The sequence below is a fragment of the Dipodomys merriami genome, unplaced genomic scaffold (assembly GCF_024711535.1).
Source record: "Dipodomys merriami isolate MVZ:Mamm:240054 unplaced genomic scaffold, mDipMer1.0.p SCAF_213, whole genome shotgun sequence".
In the NCBI taxonomy this organism is placed as follows: domain Eukaryota; kingdom Metazoa; phylum Chordata; class Mammalia; order Rodentia; family Heteromyidae; genus Dipodomys; species Dipodomys merriami.
Window position 1 is genome coordinate 1,569,610 of NW_027203527.1, and position 22,185 is coordinate 1,591,794.

The window sequence follows — 22,185 nt, forward strand, 5'->3', positions numbered from 1 at the left end:
TTTATTTGTTTGCTGCTCCTGGGGCTTGAACTTTAGGGCTGGGCACTGTCCCTAAGCCTCTTTGTGCTCAAGGCTAGTACTCTACCACTTCAGCCACTCACAGTTCCATTTATGATCTTTTCTGAGTTGTTTATTGGAGGTGAGAGATGCATGAACCTGGGCTGGCTTTGAACTGCGATCCTCAGACCTTAGGTTTCTGAGTAGCTAGGATTTATAGGCATTAGCCACTGGCTTCCAGCTTCATTTATCAATTCTTTCTTTGATTTGTTGTGGTTTTGGATCTTTATTCTGAAAGTTCCTGCCTGTGTCAAGAGTCCTGATGTTTCCCCTCCTTCCTATAGTAGTTTCATGGCTTGAGATCTTTATTCATTTTGAATTGATGCTGGTTCAAGGTGAGCCAGTTTGTTTTCTGTATCTGGATATCCATTTTTTCCAACACATTTTTTCCAGTTGAAGAGGCTTTCTTCCAATCTTAGTTTTTGGCTCTCTTAACCTAATCCACTCCTATCTAATTTTAATGAGTTGTTAATTTGTAAAGGTCCATTTTTAAGCTATGTGATGATAAATCAGATAAAATATTTTCAAGAACAAAGTATTTGGGGGAAAACTTAGTCACTTTTAAGGTGACAGGAATAGTATTTCATAAGAAAAATTACTACTTCACTTTGTTTATATAAAGAGGAGCTTGCTATTGATTACAAATGCATTGCATTTGTAAATTGACATGTTGAATTGAAACTTTTTGTACAACTTCATAAAGTTAACAATAAAAAGGAGCTATAATAAGGAGTATTGTGTAGTATAAATGTTTATATAGTTTAAGACCCAGCCATTGCTATAAAACTTGTCAAATAATAGATATTTACAATATGTTGTAACCAAAAGCAAATGTTTGCTGGGTGTGATGGCATATGCTTATATTCCTACCATGCAGGCGGTTGAGATAAGAAAGATCTCCAGAGTTCAAGGCCAAAAAGCAGAGTAAGATCTTGTCTCAAAGAAGTTAAGAAAAAAAATGTTACGGACTATTCAGATAGTCCTTTATTTTTAAATTGTTTTAAAATAAAAATACTTGTGATAAAAATATGATTTATGCCATTTGTAAAGGCTTCTTTTTAACTCAAGAAACAAAGCTAAATTTCTGACAATCTTTCCTGAAAGTTTATATGCCTATACAATCATGTCTTTGTGTATAGCCTGCATTTTTGTTTACACAAACATTGTCATACAAATCCTGTTCATCTGCCCCATTTTTCTTTTAATACATCATAGACATTAGTTGTTATATTCTATGAATTATGAGTTTATCCTGTATCTTATTTATATGTTTCTTCCCTGTTCTTAGACATTTAGAGCATGTGTAGTTTTGCTTTACCACAAATATGGTTGGAACAAACATAGGTACTTTAAAATCTAATTTTAGTGCTCTTTCAAAAGAGGAAAATCACGAATCTATCATACTGGTTGTAAATATTTTCTTCTATTGTGACATTTGTCTATTTCTTTGGAACTAATTTTTATGGTATTACTTTTAGTTTTTTTCCCTTATCTTCATTGGCCTTGTTCTTTGCAGCTGCTATATTTGGTAATATTCATATAGGTATTTCCCCTCAAAGATTATATTTCTATATAAATGTAGCTGCGTTTTTCTGAAAAATTTACACTTAAGTCTTCATTGCTGTTGCGATGATTTTAGTTAAATAATGATAGATGTAGCTTTCCCCATCACTCCTTCCAGATGACTCACCATGCATTTTGGAGGGGAGGGAGTTAGTAATGGGGTTTTAAATCAACTCTTTGAGCTTGCTGGTTTTGTTTCCTTGTTTGGTGCACTCCATTTGAACCAGCCTAGCTTCTTATTGGTTATGTTTGGAGATAAGAGTCTCACGGACTGTCTCTCTGCCTGGCTAATTTTGAACTGAGGTCCTCCAGATCTCAGTCTCCTAAGTATCTAGTATCATAAGCATGAAATTAAACTTTTCATCATTTGAAATGTTTTTTTTTAATTATACATATCAAATCTATATTTGAGGATCTTTACTCTCTTGCTCACTTGTATGTGCTGTCTTCTTATATCATGTCTCATTAATTACCACCCAGTTCCTTGGACTCCTAATGATATATATTTCAAGATAAAATGAGTGATTTGTTTGCATTTATTGAAATTAGAAAATGTTCTGTGAAATAAGTGAGACTTGGGGTATTATGAAAATAGTTGTGTCTATAGAATTGGTTTGCTTATCTAAAGTCCCAGGTCTCACTGTAGGCATATCACTTTGTATGCCTAATAATCTTTTAGATCATTTATATGAAATGTTTGTATTGGAAACAAAGCCTGCAGTTTAAAAAAGAAAGGAAAGGGGAGGGTGGGGGGAGAAAGAAAGAAATTGGCTTTATCAACAGCAGGCAGAGATGCGTTTGACTCATAGCCAGGATATATGTGTTTGAACAGATTCTCATTCATTTCCTGTAAGTTTTTTTTTTAAACCAAGTGATTCAAATTCAATTTCACAACTTAAAAAAATGTGTAAACATTTAACTCTTTATATGTTTTCTATATTTCCCCCTCCCCCCCCCCCCCGACAATTTCTACCTGGGACATAAACTCAGGGTCTGTGTGCTAATTCTGAGCTTTTTTATGCTCAAGACTAGCAATCATTCACTTGAGGCACAGCTCTACTTCCAACTTTTTGGTGGTTAATTGGAGGAGATGAGTCTCATGTACTTTCCAGCTTTAAACCACAATTCTCAGTTCTCAGCTTCCTGAATAGCTAGGATTTACCAGTATGAGCCACCAGCACCTGGCTTTCCACATATTCTTGACAGATTCTTTTTGTTGTTGTTCCATCTTCTTTTGTTGTTTTACTTGTTTTTATTCTAATTCTTTTTAAAATAAAAAATATAATGTACCAAGCCAGGCACCAGTGGCTCTTGCCTATAATCTTAGGCACAGGCCGATTTCTGAGCATCACAGTTTGAAACCAGCCCAGACAGGAAAATCCATAGATCTTCTTCTTCTTATTATTATTTTTTTGGTTGGTCCTAGGACTTGAACTCTGGGCCTGGGCACAGTCCCTTAGCTCTTCAGCTCAAGGCGAGCTCTCTATCACTTGAGCCACATTGCTACTTCTGGTTTTCTGGTGGTTTATTGGAGATAAGAGTCTCATGGGCTTTCTTGCCCCAAATGGCTTTGAACTGCAATCCTCAGATCTCAGCTTCCATAGTAGCTATGATTACAGGCGTGAGCCATGGGCACCCAGCTGAGATTCTTATCTCTAATTAACCACCAGAAAACTGGAAGTGGTACTGTGGTAGAGCACTAACCTTGAGCTAAAGAGCTCAGGGGCAGTGCCTAGGCCCAGAGTTCAAGCCTCATGACCAACAAAAAAAGAAGTATGATGTACCTTTAAAAGATTTCTTGAGATATAATTTACATACAATAAAATAAATTCTTTCTTGGGGCTGGGAAGGTGGCTCAGTGGTAGAGTGCTTGCCTCGAATGCATGAGACCCTGGGTTTGATTCCTCAGCACCACATAAGCAGAAAAAAGCCGGAAGTGGCACTGTGGCTCAAGTGGTAGGGCGCTAGCCTTGAGCTGAATCGCTGAGAGATAGTACCCAGTCCCAGAGTTCAGCCCCCCAAAAAAAAAACCGACCAAAAAAAAAAAACCTTTCTTAAGGTGTCCAGTGACAATGTTTTTTGTTTTGTTTTTTGCCAGTCATAGGGCTTGAACACAGAGTCTAGGCACTGTCCCTGAGTTTCTTTTTTCCTCAAAGCTAGCCCTCTACCACTTGAGCCACAGTGCCACTTCTGGCCTTTTCTGTTTATGTGGTGCTGAGAAATCAAACCCAGAGCTTCCTGCATGCTAAGCAAGCACTCTGCCACTAAGCCACATTCCCAGTCCTGAGTTTCCTTCCTTTTGACTTTACTGTAAGATTTCAAAACAAAGCAACAACAACAAGACACATAGAGAAAAAGTATTATGTGCTAAACATTGTAATAGTCTGCAAGTTACTAGGTAAAAAGACTAAAAAGTACCAAACCAAAAAGTACCAAAATGAGTGATGAGTTAGAGTAAAATTACAGGAAAGAGATTTTGAAGTTTGAGCTCTTGTAAGGGCCAGGCAGCCCTTTAAAGGGATGGACTCTGAAGGAAGCAAATGTAATTTTAAGAGACTTTTAAATATATAGTTCTGGGAAAGGAAAAAGGGAGAGTGAAATTTCCTTTGAAATTTCCTGGACATTAGATAGTAATGGAAAGAATTTAAGGACCTGCAAGGGGAGGGAAAAGAAAACAAAACATTCAACCATAAGTCTCATATACTTTGTCCTTACTACCAAAACAAAATTATGATGAAGTATCTAAACTTTGATATATGGCAATAAAGAGCATTATTGAAATGAATATTGTTAAATGCCCAAACACCACAATAACTAAACTAAAGGAAATTAAAATTGATTAAAAAGATTAAATTGAAGAAAGATTTCATACAAACCAACTTTACTTTCCAAACCTTGAAGCAAAAAACCCTCATTTTATTCAAAATAGAATTAAATATGCTCACATGGAGGATATTAAAATAAAAATCACTTAGTCAGATATTCAGGACAAACAAATGGACTAGAATAAAAGTCTTGGGAAAATGAAAGTGATTTCTCCAGGAAAGAAAATGACTAAAAAATTTCTGGCTTTGAACCTAGATTCAGAGATCTCAGCTTCCTATGTAGCTGAGGCTTAAGTGGGGGACCAGTGACTCACTCTTCTAATTCTAGCTACTCAGGAGACAGCTCTGATGACTGAGGTTTGGAGCCAGCCTGGGCAGATAAATCCAATGGATTCCTGTCTTCAGTTAACTAGCAAAAGACTGGTAGAGAGGTGTGGCTCAAGTGATAGAGTATCGGGCTTATGTGAAGCCGAGTAAGAACTATGAGAGGCCTTCAGCTCAAGCCCTAGGATTGGCACACACACAAAGATGCACTTTGGTATAATTTAAATTTAAAATTTATAGCTTAAGAGTACTGTGTAAAATATATTTGCTAAGAATTTAATTGTATTTTTGATTTTTTGTCTTTATGATAAGATTGTTTACAAGTTCTATGTAAAAGTCTATGTAGAAGTCCTTTGAACAAATAAGAATCATTTTTTAAAATATTATATGATTATATAGAGGGGTTACCATTTCATAAATCAAGTAATGAGTACAGTTCTTTTTGAATAATGTCACTCCTCCTTCACTTGAGATATGAATAATTATAGGTTAGGAGATTGCCTTTCTTTACTACTTAGAAGACTAGTTTGGGCAGAATTGGTTTTAGAGGCTAGGGTAAAGTCATTGAAATACACTGTGATTAGGTAATTATAATCAGCCTTTTGATAAGATTTTATAACTTTCAGTATCATCGATTATAAAAATATGTTTCATGGACTCTTCCATCACATTATTTTGAATGCAAGTTTTACTGGATTTTCTTACTTAGGAAAGAAGCCATATCTCACATTGAGATTTCCAATACTAATTATGATGCTTAAAAACTTATTAGTACAAGTTGACTAATACCAAGTCATTATATTCTGGTGTGGATTTGAATTTTCAGGAATAACCAGATGGTTGATGCTAAAAATTGTTTTTGACAAAGTGTGTCTTAGGTTGAGGGAGGCATATCAAGGATGTATATTTATATTAATTTGCTTACTCAAATTCTTTTAATTTACTGTAAATTATCACAATTTTTTTCATTAAAAAGGAAATATGTTTTGTAGGAGGTTTCTTTTTTTAAATTTTGAAATAGATGTACTGACTCTTAATCATGTACACTGTCAGCAAAATTTGATGACAATTCCACATGGGTTTTGCAAATATAATGGAAGAACAGTACAATTTCATTTTCACTAACTGAAATGAAATTTATCATTTTTATCAATGTAGGCAGAAATCATAACAGTATTTTCACCGGTTATAGGTATTATCACATGACATTTTATATATTTAGATATCTTAGAATCACAGTCAAGATATCAGATATGTTTTAGTTTAACCCAGCAGAAATATATTAAATTTATTTTAAACTTTTTGGTTATGATTTCTGTATAATTTATTTCTTCTGCAGTCATATATTTTGTTTTATTATTTTGAAAACATTGTTCTGAGTAGTAGTCAGAAGATTTCACCATATTTATACTGGGGTACTATATCCCAGTAACCCTTATATTTCAAAGCACTATAAAGAACATTTTTGTAGCATTAGAATTTTGTTTGATTTAAATTTTCATGGAAAACTTCAAGTATATACGTGATACTATTCTTTCTCTCCCTCACTTTTGGCTCTTCTATGCTACCTGGTCTTATGTGGTTTGTCCACTTCCATCATTTGAATCTTTACATCTTTTCCCATACTTTCTTGCTATCTCATCTCAAGTCATACTGTCCTTCTTTCAGGTATCTTATTTAGGCTTGTTGTAAGATCTTAGTACCTTTCTTTCTGTCTAATGTTCTTCCTTTGCCTCTTTATTTACTCCTTCTATTTCATCTTTCCTCTCTTGACTCAGGTATTAAAAAACTTCACTGGTTTCCCTGATTTGTTTATATCCTCCTTGTTTTGTTTAATTGAGACAGTGTAATACATTTTTTTGAGATTTGTATGGTAACTTGATACATGTATACAATGTATAATAACCCAGTCATGGTAATAAATATTTTTCTAAAGTTAATTTTTTTATATATTAGGAACTTCTTATTGTTGAATAATTTAAAAATGTATCATAGATTATTTTAACTAATAGCTATCCTACTGTGCCTTCAACAAACCAGAACTAATTCCTCTCTCAGTGTTTCTGTGCCCCTTAATCAACTTATTTCTATCCCTTCCTCTTCCTGTCCTTTTTCTTTACTTACCAGTATTGCATTTCATTTTTGGAGATTGACTCTTAGTCTCCACACATGAGTGAGAACATGGTTATATCCTTTAATTATAAATTTATCAGGATGATTTACATTTCTTCCATGTAGTTTATTACAGTTAAAGTTTTTTACATTTACTTTGTGATTATTTGATTAATGTAAATTCTGCAAAGTTAGAGATCATGCTTATTCATCCTAACCATTGTATCCTCAGTGTCTTGGAGTCTCTTAGTAAGTTATAGGTGCTTATAAATATTTGGTCAGCCAGTCAGTACTTGGTTTCATGGCTAGATAAATGAATAAATGGTTTAGATAGAAATACAGCATAAATTACAAATGTAAGCTACATCTGTAATTAAATTTTTTTTTCAATAGCCACATTACTAAAAAAGAAAACCCTGGGCTGGGAATGTGGCTTAGTGGTAGAGTGCTTTCCTGGCAAGCATGAAATCCTGGGTTTGATTCTTCAGTACCACATAAACAGAGTAAGCCAGAAGTCAGCACTGTGGCTCAAATGGTAGAGTGCTAGCCTTGAGCAAAAGAAGCTCAGGGACAGTGCCCAGGCCCTGACTTCCAGCCCCAGGACTGGGCAAAAAAAAAAAAAAAAGAGAGAGAACCCTAGTGAGATTAATTTTACTATATTACTTAACTCAGCATATCCAAAATATTACTCTAATAGTTAAGAATTTCATATTCTTCGTTTTATCCCAAGTTTTAAAAATTCCATTTTTATTTTGTACTTCATCACATTACAGTATTACAGTTTGGATGAGCCCAATTTCAATTCTATAGTACAGTAGACATGCAGCTAATAATAATACAGCTCAGATTTAGATGTTAAAAAGTATTGAAAATTAATTGGGCACCAGTGACTCATGCCTGTAATCCTAACTATTCAGGAGGCTGAGATCTGAGGATTGTGGTTTGAAGCAAGCCTGGGTAAAAAAAACCTGAGACCAAAAAAACCACCAAAAAAAGCCAGAAATAGAGTCTGTGTCTCAAGTGGTAGAGCACTAGCCTTGAGCACAAAAGCTCAGGGATAGTGCCCAGGCCCTGAGTTCAATGAAGCCCAGGATACACACCGTATAAAACCCCAGAAGCCAGGTGCCGGTGGCTTACGCCTGTCATCCTAGCTACTCAGGAGGCTGAGATCTGAGGATTGCGGTTCAAAGCCAGCCCAGGCAAGAAAAGCCGTGAAATTCTTATCTCTAATAAACCACCAGAAAACCGGAAGTGGCGCTGTGGCTCAAGTGGCAGAGTCTCTAGCCTTGAGCTGACAAACTGACAGTGCCCAGGCCCACAGTTCAAGCCCCACGACTGACCAAAAAAACAACAAAAAAAAAACAAACACCCAGAGATCAAAGTCTGAGTTTGGCTATAGCATTGTACACTCTTAGAGAATAGAATTGAAAGTAAGGGTTTTTTGTTTGTTTGTTTTTCTCTTTCTTAAGTCAGAGATTCTCAAGAATTAAGATAAATTAATCAAACTACTAAGAGGGTATATTAAGTTTATATGTTAAATAAAGGAACTTGAATAATGAGTACTTCCTTTTTATAAATTTTTTAAGTGGGAAATTTGTAAGTATGAGTTACAAATACAAAGACAATGGTTGAGGGAGATATTTTGCCATTGGAGACTGCCTAATTAGTAGGACAAAATGTGTGTCATTGTTTATTCTGATGTTCTACTTTTCCAGACTGTTAACACATTTTTGTTTGTAACTTTTGTTACCTTAACCTATAATTTGTAGTGTTATCTGGCAAGCTTCTCTTACAGAGGGTTAGTTGCCATACTTAATGAGTTTGTACAGTTGTCCTGTCTGCTATATTGAAATTTCAAGTTAATATAAATTATGTCATGTCCATATTTCAGATACAAAAATGGAAAGAGAAAAGTTCTTTTAGTGGGTGAAATGGAGAAAAAGAAATGAACCATGCCATTTAGGAAAAGTTGACCAGGTAAAAAGTTGTCTAAGACTTTATGAAAAAGACCTATGTGGTTGGAATTAAGTGGAATGGGCAGAATATTAGGAAAAGAAAGCAGAGAGTCAGTGGGGTTAGATTGTGTATAGCCTTGTGAATCATAAGGACTTTGACTTTTATGCTCATTGAAATAAAGATTATTAAAAGCTTGAGCATAGGGGCCCTTTGATCCTTTGTAACGAAGAATTTACAGCTGTTTTTCCACAAGCAGGAAAGTAGAATCAGGCAGCATTAGAATGCTAGAATAATAATCCAAGTGATTGGACCAGTTATAATGGTACAAATTATGGGAAACACTTATATTCTGGATGCATTATTTATATATTATGTATTTATTTTTTTGTGTCATACCTGGGGCTTGAACTCAGGGCCTGAGCTTTTTTGCTTAAGGCTAGCACTTTATTGCTTGAGCCTCAGGTCCATTTCCAGCTTTTTGGTGGTTGATTGGAGAAAAGAATCTCAAACTTTGCACTAGGGCTGGCTTCAAATACAGTCTTACATGACAGCCAGCCACATGAGTAGGAAGGATTACACTTGTGAACCACTGGTACCTGGCTTCTGGATTTATTTATTTATTTTTTTTTTAATTTTTGTTGGTCATGGGACCTGAACTCTGGACCTAGGCGCTATTTCTCAGCTCTTCAGCTCAAGGCTAGTGCTCTACCGCTTGAGCCACAACACTACTGGCTTTTTCTGGTTATGTGGTGCTGAGGAATCAAACCCAGGGCCTCATGCATGCAAGGCAAGCACTCTACCACTGAGCCACTTTCCTAGTCCTGGATTTATTATTAAAGTATTGCTGTCAAGAGGTATAGATTTATTAGTTTTTTTGTTTTTTATTTTTGTTGGTTGTAGGACTTGAACTCTGGGCCTGGGAGCTGTCCCTCAACTCAAGGATTGCGCTCTATCACTTGAGGCACAGTGTCACTTCCTGTTTTCTAGTGGTTTATTAGAAATAAGAATTTCACGGACTTTCCTGCCTGGGCTGGCTTTGAACTACAATCCTCAGTTCTCAGCCTCCTGAATAGCTAGGATTACAGGCGTGAGCCACTGGCACCTGGCGATTTGTTCGTTTTTTTTATACGGTGTGAGAGAAATAAGAAGATGCAGATCTAAACAACTGGTAGTTACGATAGAGCAATGTGGAAGCCTGTAGAAGTGTGGGAATACAAATCAAATAATAAATTTTGGATTGTGTTGAAATCCCTCTTCAGCATTCTACAAGATACAGAGGCAGAGCATTGAATGACAAATGTGTTAAGAGGAAAAGGATAACTAGTTATGCATATGAATATGTAGGTATCACATTGTGTGTGTATGTAATATATCTTGTGATCTTGCTTCATTGACTCTTCTTCAGAACTCCGTTTTTAGTATTTAGGCTTTGATTTTAATGTTAGAGGTTTTCCGTAAATGTCTGATGAGATTTGGCTCTCCTTAATAAGAGTTAAGCAGATATTGAGTAGCTGGCTTTTAAAGATGACTGTTGTGAGAGAAGAATAGAATTGACTGTCTTTTTATGTATATTGTCTTTTGAGACTGTCTCTAAATGGTCCAGGCTAAAATAGAACTCATACTGTAGCCTAGACAGGCCTCAAAGTCATGATCCTGCTGCATCAGCCTCTCTCCAGTGCTGGGAAATACAAACATGTACTGCTAGCTACCACCACATGAATTTTAAATAATTTTTGTTTTGTTAATGTTTTGAAATAACGTCAGAGAAGTTGTAAGAATGATGTAAATAACTCCTATCATGAACCATTTCACCACTATTTTTTGGGGGGGGGGGTCAGTCGTGGGGCTGAACTCTGGGCCTGGGTGCTGTCCCTCAGCTCTTAGCTCAAGGCGAGCACTCTACCTTGAGCCACAGTGCCACTTCCGGCTTTTTTCTGCTTATGTGGTGCTGAGGAATTGAACCCAGGGCCTCATGCATGCAAAGCAAGCACTCACCACTGATGAGCCACCTTCCCAGCCCCTCACCACTAGTTTTACATCACAGCTGTTCTTTCATCTGTCCTGTATACACAAATACCATATATACCTTATTTTTAGGGGGTCATTTGAAAATAAGTTGCATATTTTATTAGGTAATGTTACTATAACTATCATATTAAAAATCTTTATATAAACACTTTTTTTCTGTTCTACAGTCTATATTCTAATTTTATCAGTTTAAATAATGTTCATTTACAGTGTTCTTTACCCTTCAGTACAAAAATTAATCTAAAACATCTATTGCATTGTTATTATATCTTTGTTTCTTTTATATTGGAACATTCCTTAGCTTTATTATCTAACACTGACATTTAAAAAATTACAAGCTTTAATGTGTTCCTTTTATTATTATAATTAAACACATGAATTGTACAAATTCAAAGGTTTTATTATGACATTTTCATGCACTCATATATCCTGGATTAATCAGGTCTGCTCTTTCTTGTCCTCTGTCCTTCTTCCCTTGTCCCTAATTGTGCCTCTCCTCTCCTCCCATCTCCTCTCTTCCCCTCTCCTTCCTTCCCCTCCAGTTGCTTCTTTTATTAGTAAACTGTTTTATCTTCTAATTATTTGTTTTATCAGCTGTAAGCATAACTACTATCTGCTTGGAAAACCTTTTTCCATCCTTACACCCTAAACCATTGTTATCTTGATTAGTGGAAATGGTTGGGCCTTGTGTTTTAATCCAACCCATCATTTTATGTATTTTGATTGAAGAATTAAACCATTAACATAATGAATACTGAAAGGCTTGTAGATTTCCTATCATTTTCTTGTTTTTCTGATATTTACTTCTTTCCTCACCCTCATTTGCTTACTTGTCTGGAAGGACTGACTCTCCTGAATTATTCTTGTGTTTATCTTTCTCTTTTGGTGTTAAAGAATAACTTCTGTTTGCTTAAGATCACAGGGACCATGTACCATAGGTAGATCGTGATAGGCTAGAAAGTGCCATATAGTAGGAGAGGTCCTGTAAGGGTATACACCAACTGTTCTAGGAATGACTTAATTGAAAAAGAAAGCCAGCAAAAACATATGTGACCAAAGGAATGACTTGACTGAAAATTGGTAATTGGTAGAAGAAAGCCAGGGGATTGTAAGCACCCAAACAGAAAAAATACACACATGGAAGGAGAGATCTCAGCAAGTTCTGGAAAAGATAATTTTTTTTAGAGGATTTGTTAAGTCACTGTTTTGTGAACGAGACTCAGGAGCCATTTGGCAGGAGTGGCAGTGACTTTGAAGGCAAAAGAACATTAGTAGGGTTTTTCTTTCCTTCCCCATACTAATATTTTAATGTTTTAGAAGGAAAGTTGGAAGAATATACTATGTTTGGTACTAAACAAAAACTAAAATTCATACATAAAACTCTCTTTTAATTATTCATATTTTGGTTCCATGCCAAAGCTTTTATAACATCATTTGATTTTCTTGGAATACATTTTCTACAAAATTGAAATGTCTAGTATGGTATTTGTTCATCAAATTGTTAATGTATCAACAATTTGTTCCTTTTTATTGTTGAATAATCTCTCCTGTGTGTTCTACAGTTCAGCCATTCACAAGTTGAAGGACGTTTGGGTTGCTTCCAATTTAAAGCTGTTATGAACATTTGTGTGCATGTTTTGCATAGGCATTATTTTTCTGAATTTCATCTCAGTATACAACGTATAAACTTTTATTGTCAGTCAGTGTATTCAGTATTAGAATAAACTGATATTTATTACTGGAAATAGTCTCTATTCTTTGTAGTTTATAACCTCATGAAATACTTCGATTGAAGTATTTCATGTATCTACAGGTACAAACTGGAGTGCTGTTGCACCATGATGGGAGTCACATTGTTCAAATTGGTCTTACTTCCTCAGTTGTCAGCTAAAATGTCTAAATCTTGGAAACACGTTAGTGCTTATATAATACTGTGCTGTAAAATAAAAGTGTACATTTTGAGACTTTCTATATCAGTGAGAGATCAATTTGATATCAGAACCTACTTTAGATACTAGTAGTAGCATCTAAAGTGACACTGTAGAGGAAATAGAGAAGCAGTGCTTAGAAGAATCTACTTTAGGCTAGAAGAACAAAGGGGCAAAATTAGACTTGTCATCCTATAAGTCTAGAGAGCCCTGCAGTATTGGGCCCAGTACACTAAGAAAACGTGTTATCTGCTAGTCACTGTGGCTCAAACCTGTAGTACTAGCTACTTAGACGATAGAGATGGAACAGGTACACAGCAAAAAGTAGCTCACAAGACTCCATCTCAATACTGGACACAGTGGCATATACCTGTTATTACTAGTGACATGGGGAAACAAGGATTGCAGCCCAAGCTGGCTTAGGCATAGAAGCAAGATCCTGCCTCAAAAATAACCATTGCAGACCTGGCACCAGGGCCTCCTGCTTGTAATCCTAGCTATTCAAGAGGCTAAGATCTGAGGATTGCAGTTCAAAGCCAGCCCAGGCAGGAAAATCTGTTAGACTCCTATCTCCAATTAAGTGCCCCAAAAAGCCAGAAGTTGAGCTGTGGCTCAAGTGGTAGAGTACTAGCCTTGAACACAAATGCTCAGGGACAGTGCCCAGACCCAGAGTTCATACCCTAGGAGACACACACACACACACACACACACACACACACACACTACATGTGCATACATACACACACACACACACACACACACACACAGAGTACATGTGCATACATACAAGACCCAATGCAAAAATGAACTGGAGGTGTAGCCCAAGTGCAATATCCTGAGTTCAATCCCCAGTAATAACAAAAGAGAGGAAAGAGAAGAAAGGAAGGGAAGGAAGAAAGGAGAAAGAAAATTAGATTGGATGCTTCCTACTAGTCCTCTACCAGCTTTTCATGAGATTCCTGGAATCCCCTCATGCTTAAGCTCTGAGTTGAAATTGAGTACTTCTTAAACTCAAAGACTCCTTAAGGAACTGAGGCTCAGATGTTCATCTGCTATCTCAGAAGCTTAGAGGAAATGTCTTGTGTTCCTGGATTATTGGCATCTATCAGGGGGAGTATACCTGGTGTAACTGTTATTAATATATCACACTTATGGAAGGGAGAATATTGTAAAAACTGTATCTCACATAGCTGGTACTTCTGAGGTTCCTAAAAGAAGCTGGGGAATATAACTGTCACTGCCAGAGCCAAGGAATCTTAGCTGGGTACATACTGTACCCAGTGTACAGAGAAGCACAAGATTTTATTTGTATTTTTTTCTCTTCTTCATGACCTCTGGTCTCACTCTAGTGCCCTAGATTAATAGAATTTAAAGGACACTTAAAAGAACAAGATGCTTGCAGCATCTTGGTCCTAATAGTGTAAAACATTAAGAAGAATAGGGTTTTAAAAAAAGATTGTGTCATTTACACACATGATTACAATATATTCCAACCAATCTCACTTTCTATGTCACTCTTCCTTCTTATCCACTTCTCAAAACAATAAGAAGAATGGATTTGAGAAAGATAATAGGTTAGAAATGGGGTGCACATCTTCAAAATCTGTTTTTGTGGTATTCTCAACTTTGGGGAGAAAACACACACACACACACATATATATATAGGTACATATGTACTATATGTAACTTATAAAGGCCAGAAATTTCTTTCCTATCCCACCACCCCTGTATTAGTTACTAAATGGGGGTATGAATTAGACATTTCAATTGTTGCTTGGAATCACATTATTAAGCCTGGGACATGTTAAGAGACAGAACTCTCTTACTAATTTCCCTCACTCCCACTCCCTTGTTTTCACTTCCCTCACTCCCTTGTTTTTCTCTCCAGCATTACTTTGACTCTGGAAAAGGACTATCAAAAAAGGAGAAGAAAAAGGAAGTTATTCTTTTTTTTTGGGGGGGGGGGTCTGGTCGTGGGGCCTGAACGCTGGGCCTGGACACTGTCCCTCAGCTCTTCAGCTCAAGGCTAGTACTCTACCACTTGAGCCACAGCGCCACTTCCGGCTTTTTACTTTTTGCTTATGTGGTGCTGAGGAATCGAACCCAGGGCCTCATGCATGCAAGGCAAGCGCTCTACTACTGAGCCACCTTCCGAGCCCCAACAGGAAGTTATTCTTTGACCCATGCTGGCACAGCAGCATCTAGTTTCTAGTTGCAGCAGTGACAATCATTACTTAAAAGATCCAGAAGCTAGGGCACGCCTTATTCATACATATGGTACCTGTGGTGCAATCTCAGCACAAGTTTTGTTTCTCTGTGCATATTTCTTACCAACGTAAGCTTGGTAAGTTGTAAGTTTGTAATTTAGCACACAGATTTCATGTTACTTGAATCTAGTTGAGTTTCTTTAACTTTTTATTGGGAATAGAAATTTTAGTATTTCTAGAAAAGAGGTGCTAAACATACACAGTTATAAATGATTGAGCTTCCTGAGTGTTTGCCAAGCTATTTGAAAATTTGTTAGAATTACAGTCAAATCTCTAAGAAAAGGCAGCCAGACATCTTTCTGATTACCAGAACATGAAAAAGTTGCCAAGGTTACTGGCTTAGGTAATTTACCAAAGCTGCTGGAAAATGAGGCCAGAAGCCCTAAAACATTGAAAATAAACCTCAAATTCTGAGTTAAAGTTTGTCCAAGTTTTTTCTAGACTTGAGGGCAGCTATGTGCACAGACCCTATTGAAAACACTCTGAATTGAGTTCCAGCCGTTCTTAAAACATGTGACAAGTTTGACAATGTGAATCCAAGCAAATTAAGTGCCAGCTAAAACAAATACTTTCCAGAACAGAATTCAGAGTTCACAGCCTACCAATATCCAAGATCAGTCCCAAGTATCTCAATGTAAGAATAAGCCCAAATAACTCAGCATAACTCAGTCCCAAATAACTAAATAAGAATAAGCCAGGAAATTGCTCTTTTCTCAGGAAAAAACCTGAACCAGTGTCAAATTCAGGGTGAACCACATATAAGAATTACCAAGAATTTTAAAGCTAATAGTACTATACACATATGTATGCTTGTAATGAATGAAAAATGGACAATTTTGGCAAATAGTTCAATGGCTATCTCCATTTGATTTTTCTCCTAGTAGAAACATTCATTGAAATGCCTCTTGTCATACGGTTCTAATCTAGATTTTTGAGCTTTCTTTGTGACTTTGCTGCTGGTAATTCTCCTTACTGTCTTCCACAGCATCCCCTTGTTTCTCTCCTATATTGCATTCTTCTTTGCCTAGATCTTACTTCTTATTCCTCTTAGTTACTCTACCATTTTGATGAAGCATATCTTAAGATGTGAAGGTCAAGTTCATCAGTATGATGTGAAACCCTCAAGTATCATTATTGCATGCCCCCCCTTTTTTTTTCTTAGACTGTTTAGGTTTTTTTTTTTTTTTTCTTGTTTTGGGTCCAGTCGTGGGGTCTGAACTCTGGGCCTGAGCGCTGTCCCTCAGCTCTTCAGCTCAAGGCTAGCGCTCTACCACTTGAGCCAGAGCGCCACTTCTGGCTTTTTTCTTTTTGCTTATGTGGTGCTGAGGAATCGAACCCAGGGCCTCATGCATGCAAGGCAAGCGCTCTACCACTGAGCCAACTTCCCAGCCCAGAGTTTAGTTTTACACAGAAAAATCTTAAAGACAGAAGGGTATATATAGGAGGAACAAGTATTGGTCTTAATTAGGAAGGTAAGAAAGAAACGGAAGTCTTTAACATGAAGATTTTATCCACTCTTCTGTCCCATTTGAGCACTGCTATGTAGTAATATCTGATTTAATCTTTAGTGGGGTAGAAAATGGAGCTTCTAATGTTATTAGAGGTGGCTCATTCATTTTAGGATAGGATAGGATTTTAGGATAGGAGCCTAGTTGAATCTTTCGGTGGTTCACTCAGATCACTTGTGTTTTTGTTGTCTTTGCCTTTAAAACTACTTGATAGTTTCACTCCTTGCAGATTGGCTTGATCTTATAATTTATTAGTTGTTCAGTTTCGGGTCTCTGTGCCACTAAGGCAATCCCTATATTCCATGACTTTTCTCTATATTTTTATTTATGTATTTATTCCTCTTGTTCCTATAGGTTATTTTGAAAGTAGTTTTAAATTTTATCCTTTAGAATGTTTTTTCTCTTAACAATAAATGCTGGCATGATAAAGTGTGAGATTCACTTTTTTGTAGATGACCTTCTATAGCTTTCATTCTCAGTGGTGGTTCTTAGGGGAATGAAAGCTTAGATATTACAATGGCTGTGACTTAAAAAAGAAAATTTTACCAGACAAGCTGGGAATAGTGACATACACCTGTAATCCACATTGTTCAGGGGGTTGAGGTCTGAAGGTGGAGATAGAAGACCAGCACTGGCAAAGTTAATGATAAACTATCTCAAGAACAAAAAGCCTGGGGCATGGCTTAAGTGGTAGCTGCTTTACTAGGGTTCTGAGACCTTGGATTCAATCCCCAGAATGTGTAGGAAAGGGAGTGGTGTTCAAGGAATCTATCACATAACATCTTATTTAGCTAGAGTAACTTGAAAAATACGCTAGCATTTCCTTTTTCTTGTAATTTGTTACCTTTACAGAATGTAGTTGTATTGCTTTTTCTAGGTATTATTATTATTATTATTATTGGGCATACTATCTTCCTCATTTTTTCCTGTTTTGTTTTGGTGCCCATCCTAGTGCTTGAATTCAGAGTCTGTGTGCCATTCCTGAACTTTTTTGCACAAGGGTAGCACTTCACCACTTGAGCCACAGCTCCGTTTCTGGCTTTTTTGGGGGCTAATTGGAGATAAGAGTCTCATGGACTTGGCTGGCTTCAGACTGTGATCCCCATCTCTCAACCTCCTGAGTAGCTAGTATTATCGGTGCAGGCCTATATTCTTACTTTTGAAAACACTAAAGTGTTTGCTTTTCATCCTTTGCCTACTCATTACAACTGCATTGCTTAACAGGACATGTTCTAAGAAATGTGTCACTACCTGATCTTTCTCCTTGTGTGAACATTTCAGAGAACACAAAACCTAGCTGGTATTGGTTAGCCACTCATTTTAACCTTGGATGTAGTCAAGAGACTCACTGAACAAGGTATATAAGGCAGTGGCTGCTTTAATATGGCAGGCTGTTTCACAGTAAACGTTTTTTAATGAACATAGATACATAAACCATAGTGAGTATCATTACCAAGTATTATGCACTTTACACAATTACATTTAGTATAGTTTCATACAACTAGCAGTACCATCTGTTTAATATCCACATAGCCACAAACTTATGAGTAATGCATCTCATGAGGCAGGCTTCAGCATTACTGAACAATAGAGACTTGTCAGCTCTCACTAACATCTAATGAAACCACTGTAGTGTAGCCATCTGTTGTTGACCAAAAACATGTATACATGGTATATAAATGTATGCTTTTTCATTTTGTATTTTTCTCAAATTTGTTTACCCTGCCCATAATTTTTAGCCTCTTTACTGATACAGCTGTTTGTTATGTAGCCAGGCTGGCCTTGAAGTCTTCTTAATCCTTGTGTCTCAACATGCAGAGTGCTGGGTTTACAGAGTACAAGATCTGTACTCTATAATAACATCTTCTTATATGTTCTGTATTCATACTTTCTGATGTGGGGTGTGTATTGTCTTGTTTTTCCCTTTTGCTTTTTGGTATATTTCTATTCTTAACTGATGCCCAGCATAGTAATTCAAAACATATTTAACTTATTTGTATCTTTTTGCAAGTCAGAACTGTGATTTATTTTTATCTTAAAAGAGAAATTGTTTCATAGACCAAAGAACATTGTGGAACTAATATTGTTTTCGCTTAAAAAAAGTTGGTAAGAAGATGAATGTTGTTAAAGACGGGAAAGAATAAACCCCTTCAGGTGTAGTACATGGATTCTGTTCAGCTAACAAATTTATTATTCTGGCCAGAAAGGAGTCTCTTCTCTCCAAAGACAGATCACAGGAAAGAAAATTGACTGTACCCTCTACGGTAGAAGTGGTAAATGTGATGTATCCTGTCAGAAATTAATTCATGTTGAGAGAAAAATGGACTTGAAAAACATTGAGTTTATATAATTTTACAAAGAGCTTTGATTCAAAAGTACTGATTCAAAGTTAAGTCTTGCATTCAGTGCTTATATATTCAGTGCTTATGCAGAAGGCTTCCCTGGCTTCCTACATAGTTCTTGTAATGATAATTTTGTGTTTTTCATTGAAAGCTTTCCTAACTGAAAGAGGAGGATCCCACACATCCATCACGGGACCACACAGAGGCAGGCAGGCACAGGAGAAAGATTATTATAAGGTTTATTAGAGGAGCCATATTTCCCCCAAGAGGGAGCACATGGCCTCTGTCCCCATCCAGGTAGCAGGAGGGTCTGAGGGATAGGAAGGGAGGTAGATGGGAGTTCTTGTGGGTCTGGGCAGAGAGCAGGGAGGGGCCAGCTGTATGGTGGGAACTCCAGGAACGGGAGGGGGCCCAGGTGTGGGTGGAGCTGAGGACCAAAGGTGAGCATAATACTAACACTGACTGTTACTGTAAATATATGTAATAACATAAAAATTAATTGTAGAAATTGGGAAAGTGTTAATACTTTTATTAAAAACTTCATTAAATTTAATGGAATACAACTTCACAATGGAAATTTATGATTAGATAATGGAGTAAGGAAGTAAGGAAAAAGACATCTTTGCAGAACTTTATTTTGGCCTCAACTTCCCTTTTGGTGGTGTTTCTGCTACTTGAGCTAACTTAAATAATTTGATGAAAAAAAGCATCTCTGTGCTTTTGAAATAGATGCTCATTGTTTATATGCCAGCTCATTTGTAGGAGTAGTGAACGAAAGTTGGATTTGGTAACTTGACATGTGTTCTGTCATCAGAGACATTTTTAGAAAAGTTATTTAAGTAGATAAACTTAAAAATAACAAGAGCCTTCCAGAAGCATAAGTATGCTTATATTTTTGTTGGAGGGTACAAGATTTATAAAAGTATAATTACCTTTCCTTTAATTTTCTACCCCACAGCCTCATGATTTTGATGAATGTCGATTTGATATTAGTGTGAATGATAGTGTTTGGTATCTTCGTGCTCAGGATCCAGATCACAGACAGCAGTGGATAGATGCCATTGAACAGCACAAGGTAAGATTTCTAATATTTAACTCTTCATAGTCCTAGTACTATCTCCTCTAAAGCAGTCTTGACACTTACATAAAGTATGTTACTTAAAAATTGAATGTTATTTGAATGATAAAGATTAAAACAATTTTTAAAATATTTTTCTAATACTTGAGTTTTTTAAGGTTATTAGGGTAATTAATATTTTTCCCTCCCTCCCTCTCTCTACCTTTTTCTCTCTCTCTCTCTCTCTCTCTCTCTCTCTCTCTCTCTCTCTCCCCCCCCTCTCTCCCCCTCCCCTTTCCCTCCTCCCCCCTCCCTTTTCCTCTCCCTCTCTTTCTTGCTTTCTTTCTTGCTTGCTTGCTTGCTTTGCTTTCTTCACTTTCTTTTTTTGTGCCAGGCCTGGGCATTGTCCCTGAGCACAGAGAGGCAAGCACTTGAGACACAGTGCCACTTCTGGCTCTTTTCTGTATATGTGGTACTGAGGAATTGAACTCAGGGCTTCATGCATGCTAAGCCACATTCCAGGCCCCAATTTTTTTTTTTTAATTTTTAATTAAAACACAAATTTGCTGGACACCAGGAGCTCATGCCTTTAAATTCTAGCTAACCAGGAGGCTATAAGCTTAGAAGATTGAGAAACTATTTCCAAGCAACCACCTAAAAGTCCAGCTAGAGACATGGTTCAAATAATAGAGTACCATCTGTGAGCAAGCAAGAAGAGCAAAAATCTCAAGGCTCTAAGTTGAAGCCATGGTACCTACATGTATAGACATGCACACAAATAAATATATATAGACATAATTGTACACATATACATACCTTTGAAGTTATATACCCTTTTTCATAAAATATATCTTGATTTGTTTTATTTTGGATTGATTTATAATAGCTTTTTTAAATGATCTTGGTGAAAGGACTTTTGAAATAACACTGGATTGTAAAACTGATATTTAAAAGCTTCAATATTTTTGTAGTCATCTATTATGATTTTGGAAAATTCTTGGTGTATTAGGAAATCGTTTAATCACTTTGTAAATATGAAGCTATCTAATGATTACACATACTAAAAGTGTGATATTAATATATAAACTTAAAATTTAAAGCTAATCTTTTGACTTCTGCTGTTAGTAGTAAGTAAGCTAAAGAACCATGATACTAATAAATTACCTTATTAGCTATTAAATGATATGATAAAAGATAAAGTTCAGAAATCACCCCTGTTCTTGTGTGTTACCTGTGAGAACTTTGTGCCTGTTCACGTACTTGTCTGTACTTGTTCATGTGGGTTTCAGAGACTTGTAGTTGAAGTACCTGTTTTAGTTGTTTTTAACAGCCACAAAGTACAAGTGTACCACAGAACAAGAAAAACTAGTTTGGTCTGACATGCCATAGAACATTCTTCTTGGTATTGATCATTTGTTAGCTTTTCTTCCTGGTTTATGATAATGAGTTTTCCTTAGCCTAAAGAAAATTGAAGGATGAATTTCTTTTTCTCTGTATATTTGCTTTAGAATTACGTTGATTTAAGATATTTTTTTAAAGTCTCAGTTATCTTGGTATTATTACTTCAGGGGAATATAAAGATGGAAAATTAAAAGTCATTTATATAAATAATTTTATTCACTTTTTTGCTGGTCCTGGGGCTTGAATTCTGGGCCTGGGCACTGTCTTTGAGCTTATTTTGCTCAAGCTAGCAGTCTCCCACTTGAACCACAGCACCACTTCTAGCCTTTTCTGAGTAGTTCATTGGAGATAAAAGTCTCGTCGACTTTCCTGCTGTGGCTGGCTTTGAACCATGATCCTCAGATCTCAGCTGCCCTTGTGTGGCTAAGATTACAGGTGTGAGCTACCAAGCCCAGCCTATTTTTATATTATTTAAAAGATAGGTGAGTCAGTATTCAATGCTTTGGAGCATCAACAACATGGATTCACATTAACTTCTCTGAACTTGAGAATGGTAGCTAACTTCTTAAGTATGTATTCTCAGTTGCCACAGTGGTGGTACTCAAATTGTACTAAGGAATAAATGGGATAATATTTTCGATGTTACTTACCAAAGTAACAGATAGGTGGGACAGGCAACAACTTTGAAGTTACAGCTACAGTCAACAAAGTGCTCCATGTCATTTCAGTGGAAGTAGCATGGCATACATGTAGGAAGGTATACTAGTTTAAGTTTACTGTATTTAATCAGAGATAGCCCTGTCACTAATAATTAAAG

The 22,185-nt window shown here is 36.4% G+C and overlaps 1 protein-coding gene across 2 annotated transcripts in view; it reads left to right on the forward strand.

Annotated features, from left to right (window-relative positions):
• LOC138834387 (ceramide transfer protein) overlaps positions 1–22,185 on the forward strand; it is an 89,372-nt gene that overhangs the window by 11,384 nt on the left and 55,803 nt on the right. For both annotated transcript variants that reach the window (XM_070033021.1, XM_070033020.1), the window contains exon 3: positions 19,869–19,985. In XM_070033021.1, coding sequence (XP_069889122.1) covers positions 19,869–19,985 — 117 coding nt within the window. The remainder of the gene's footprint in view (positions 1–19,868; positions 19,986–22,185) is intronic.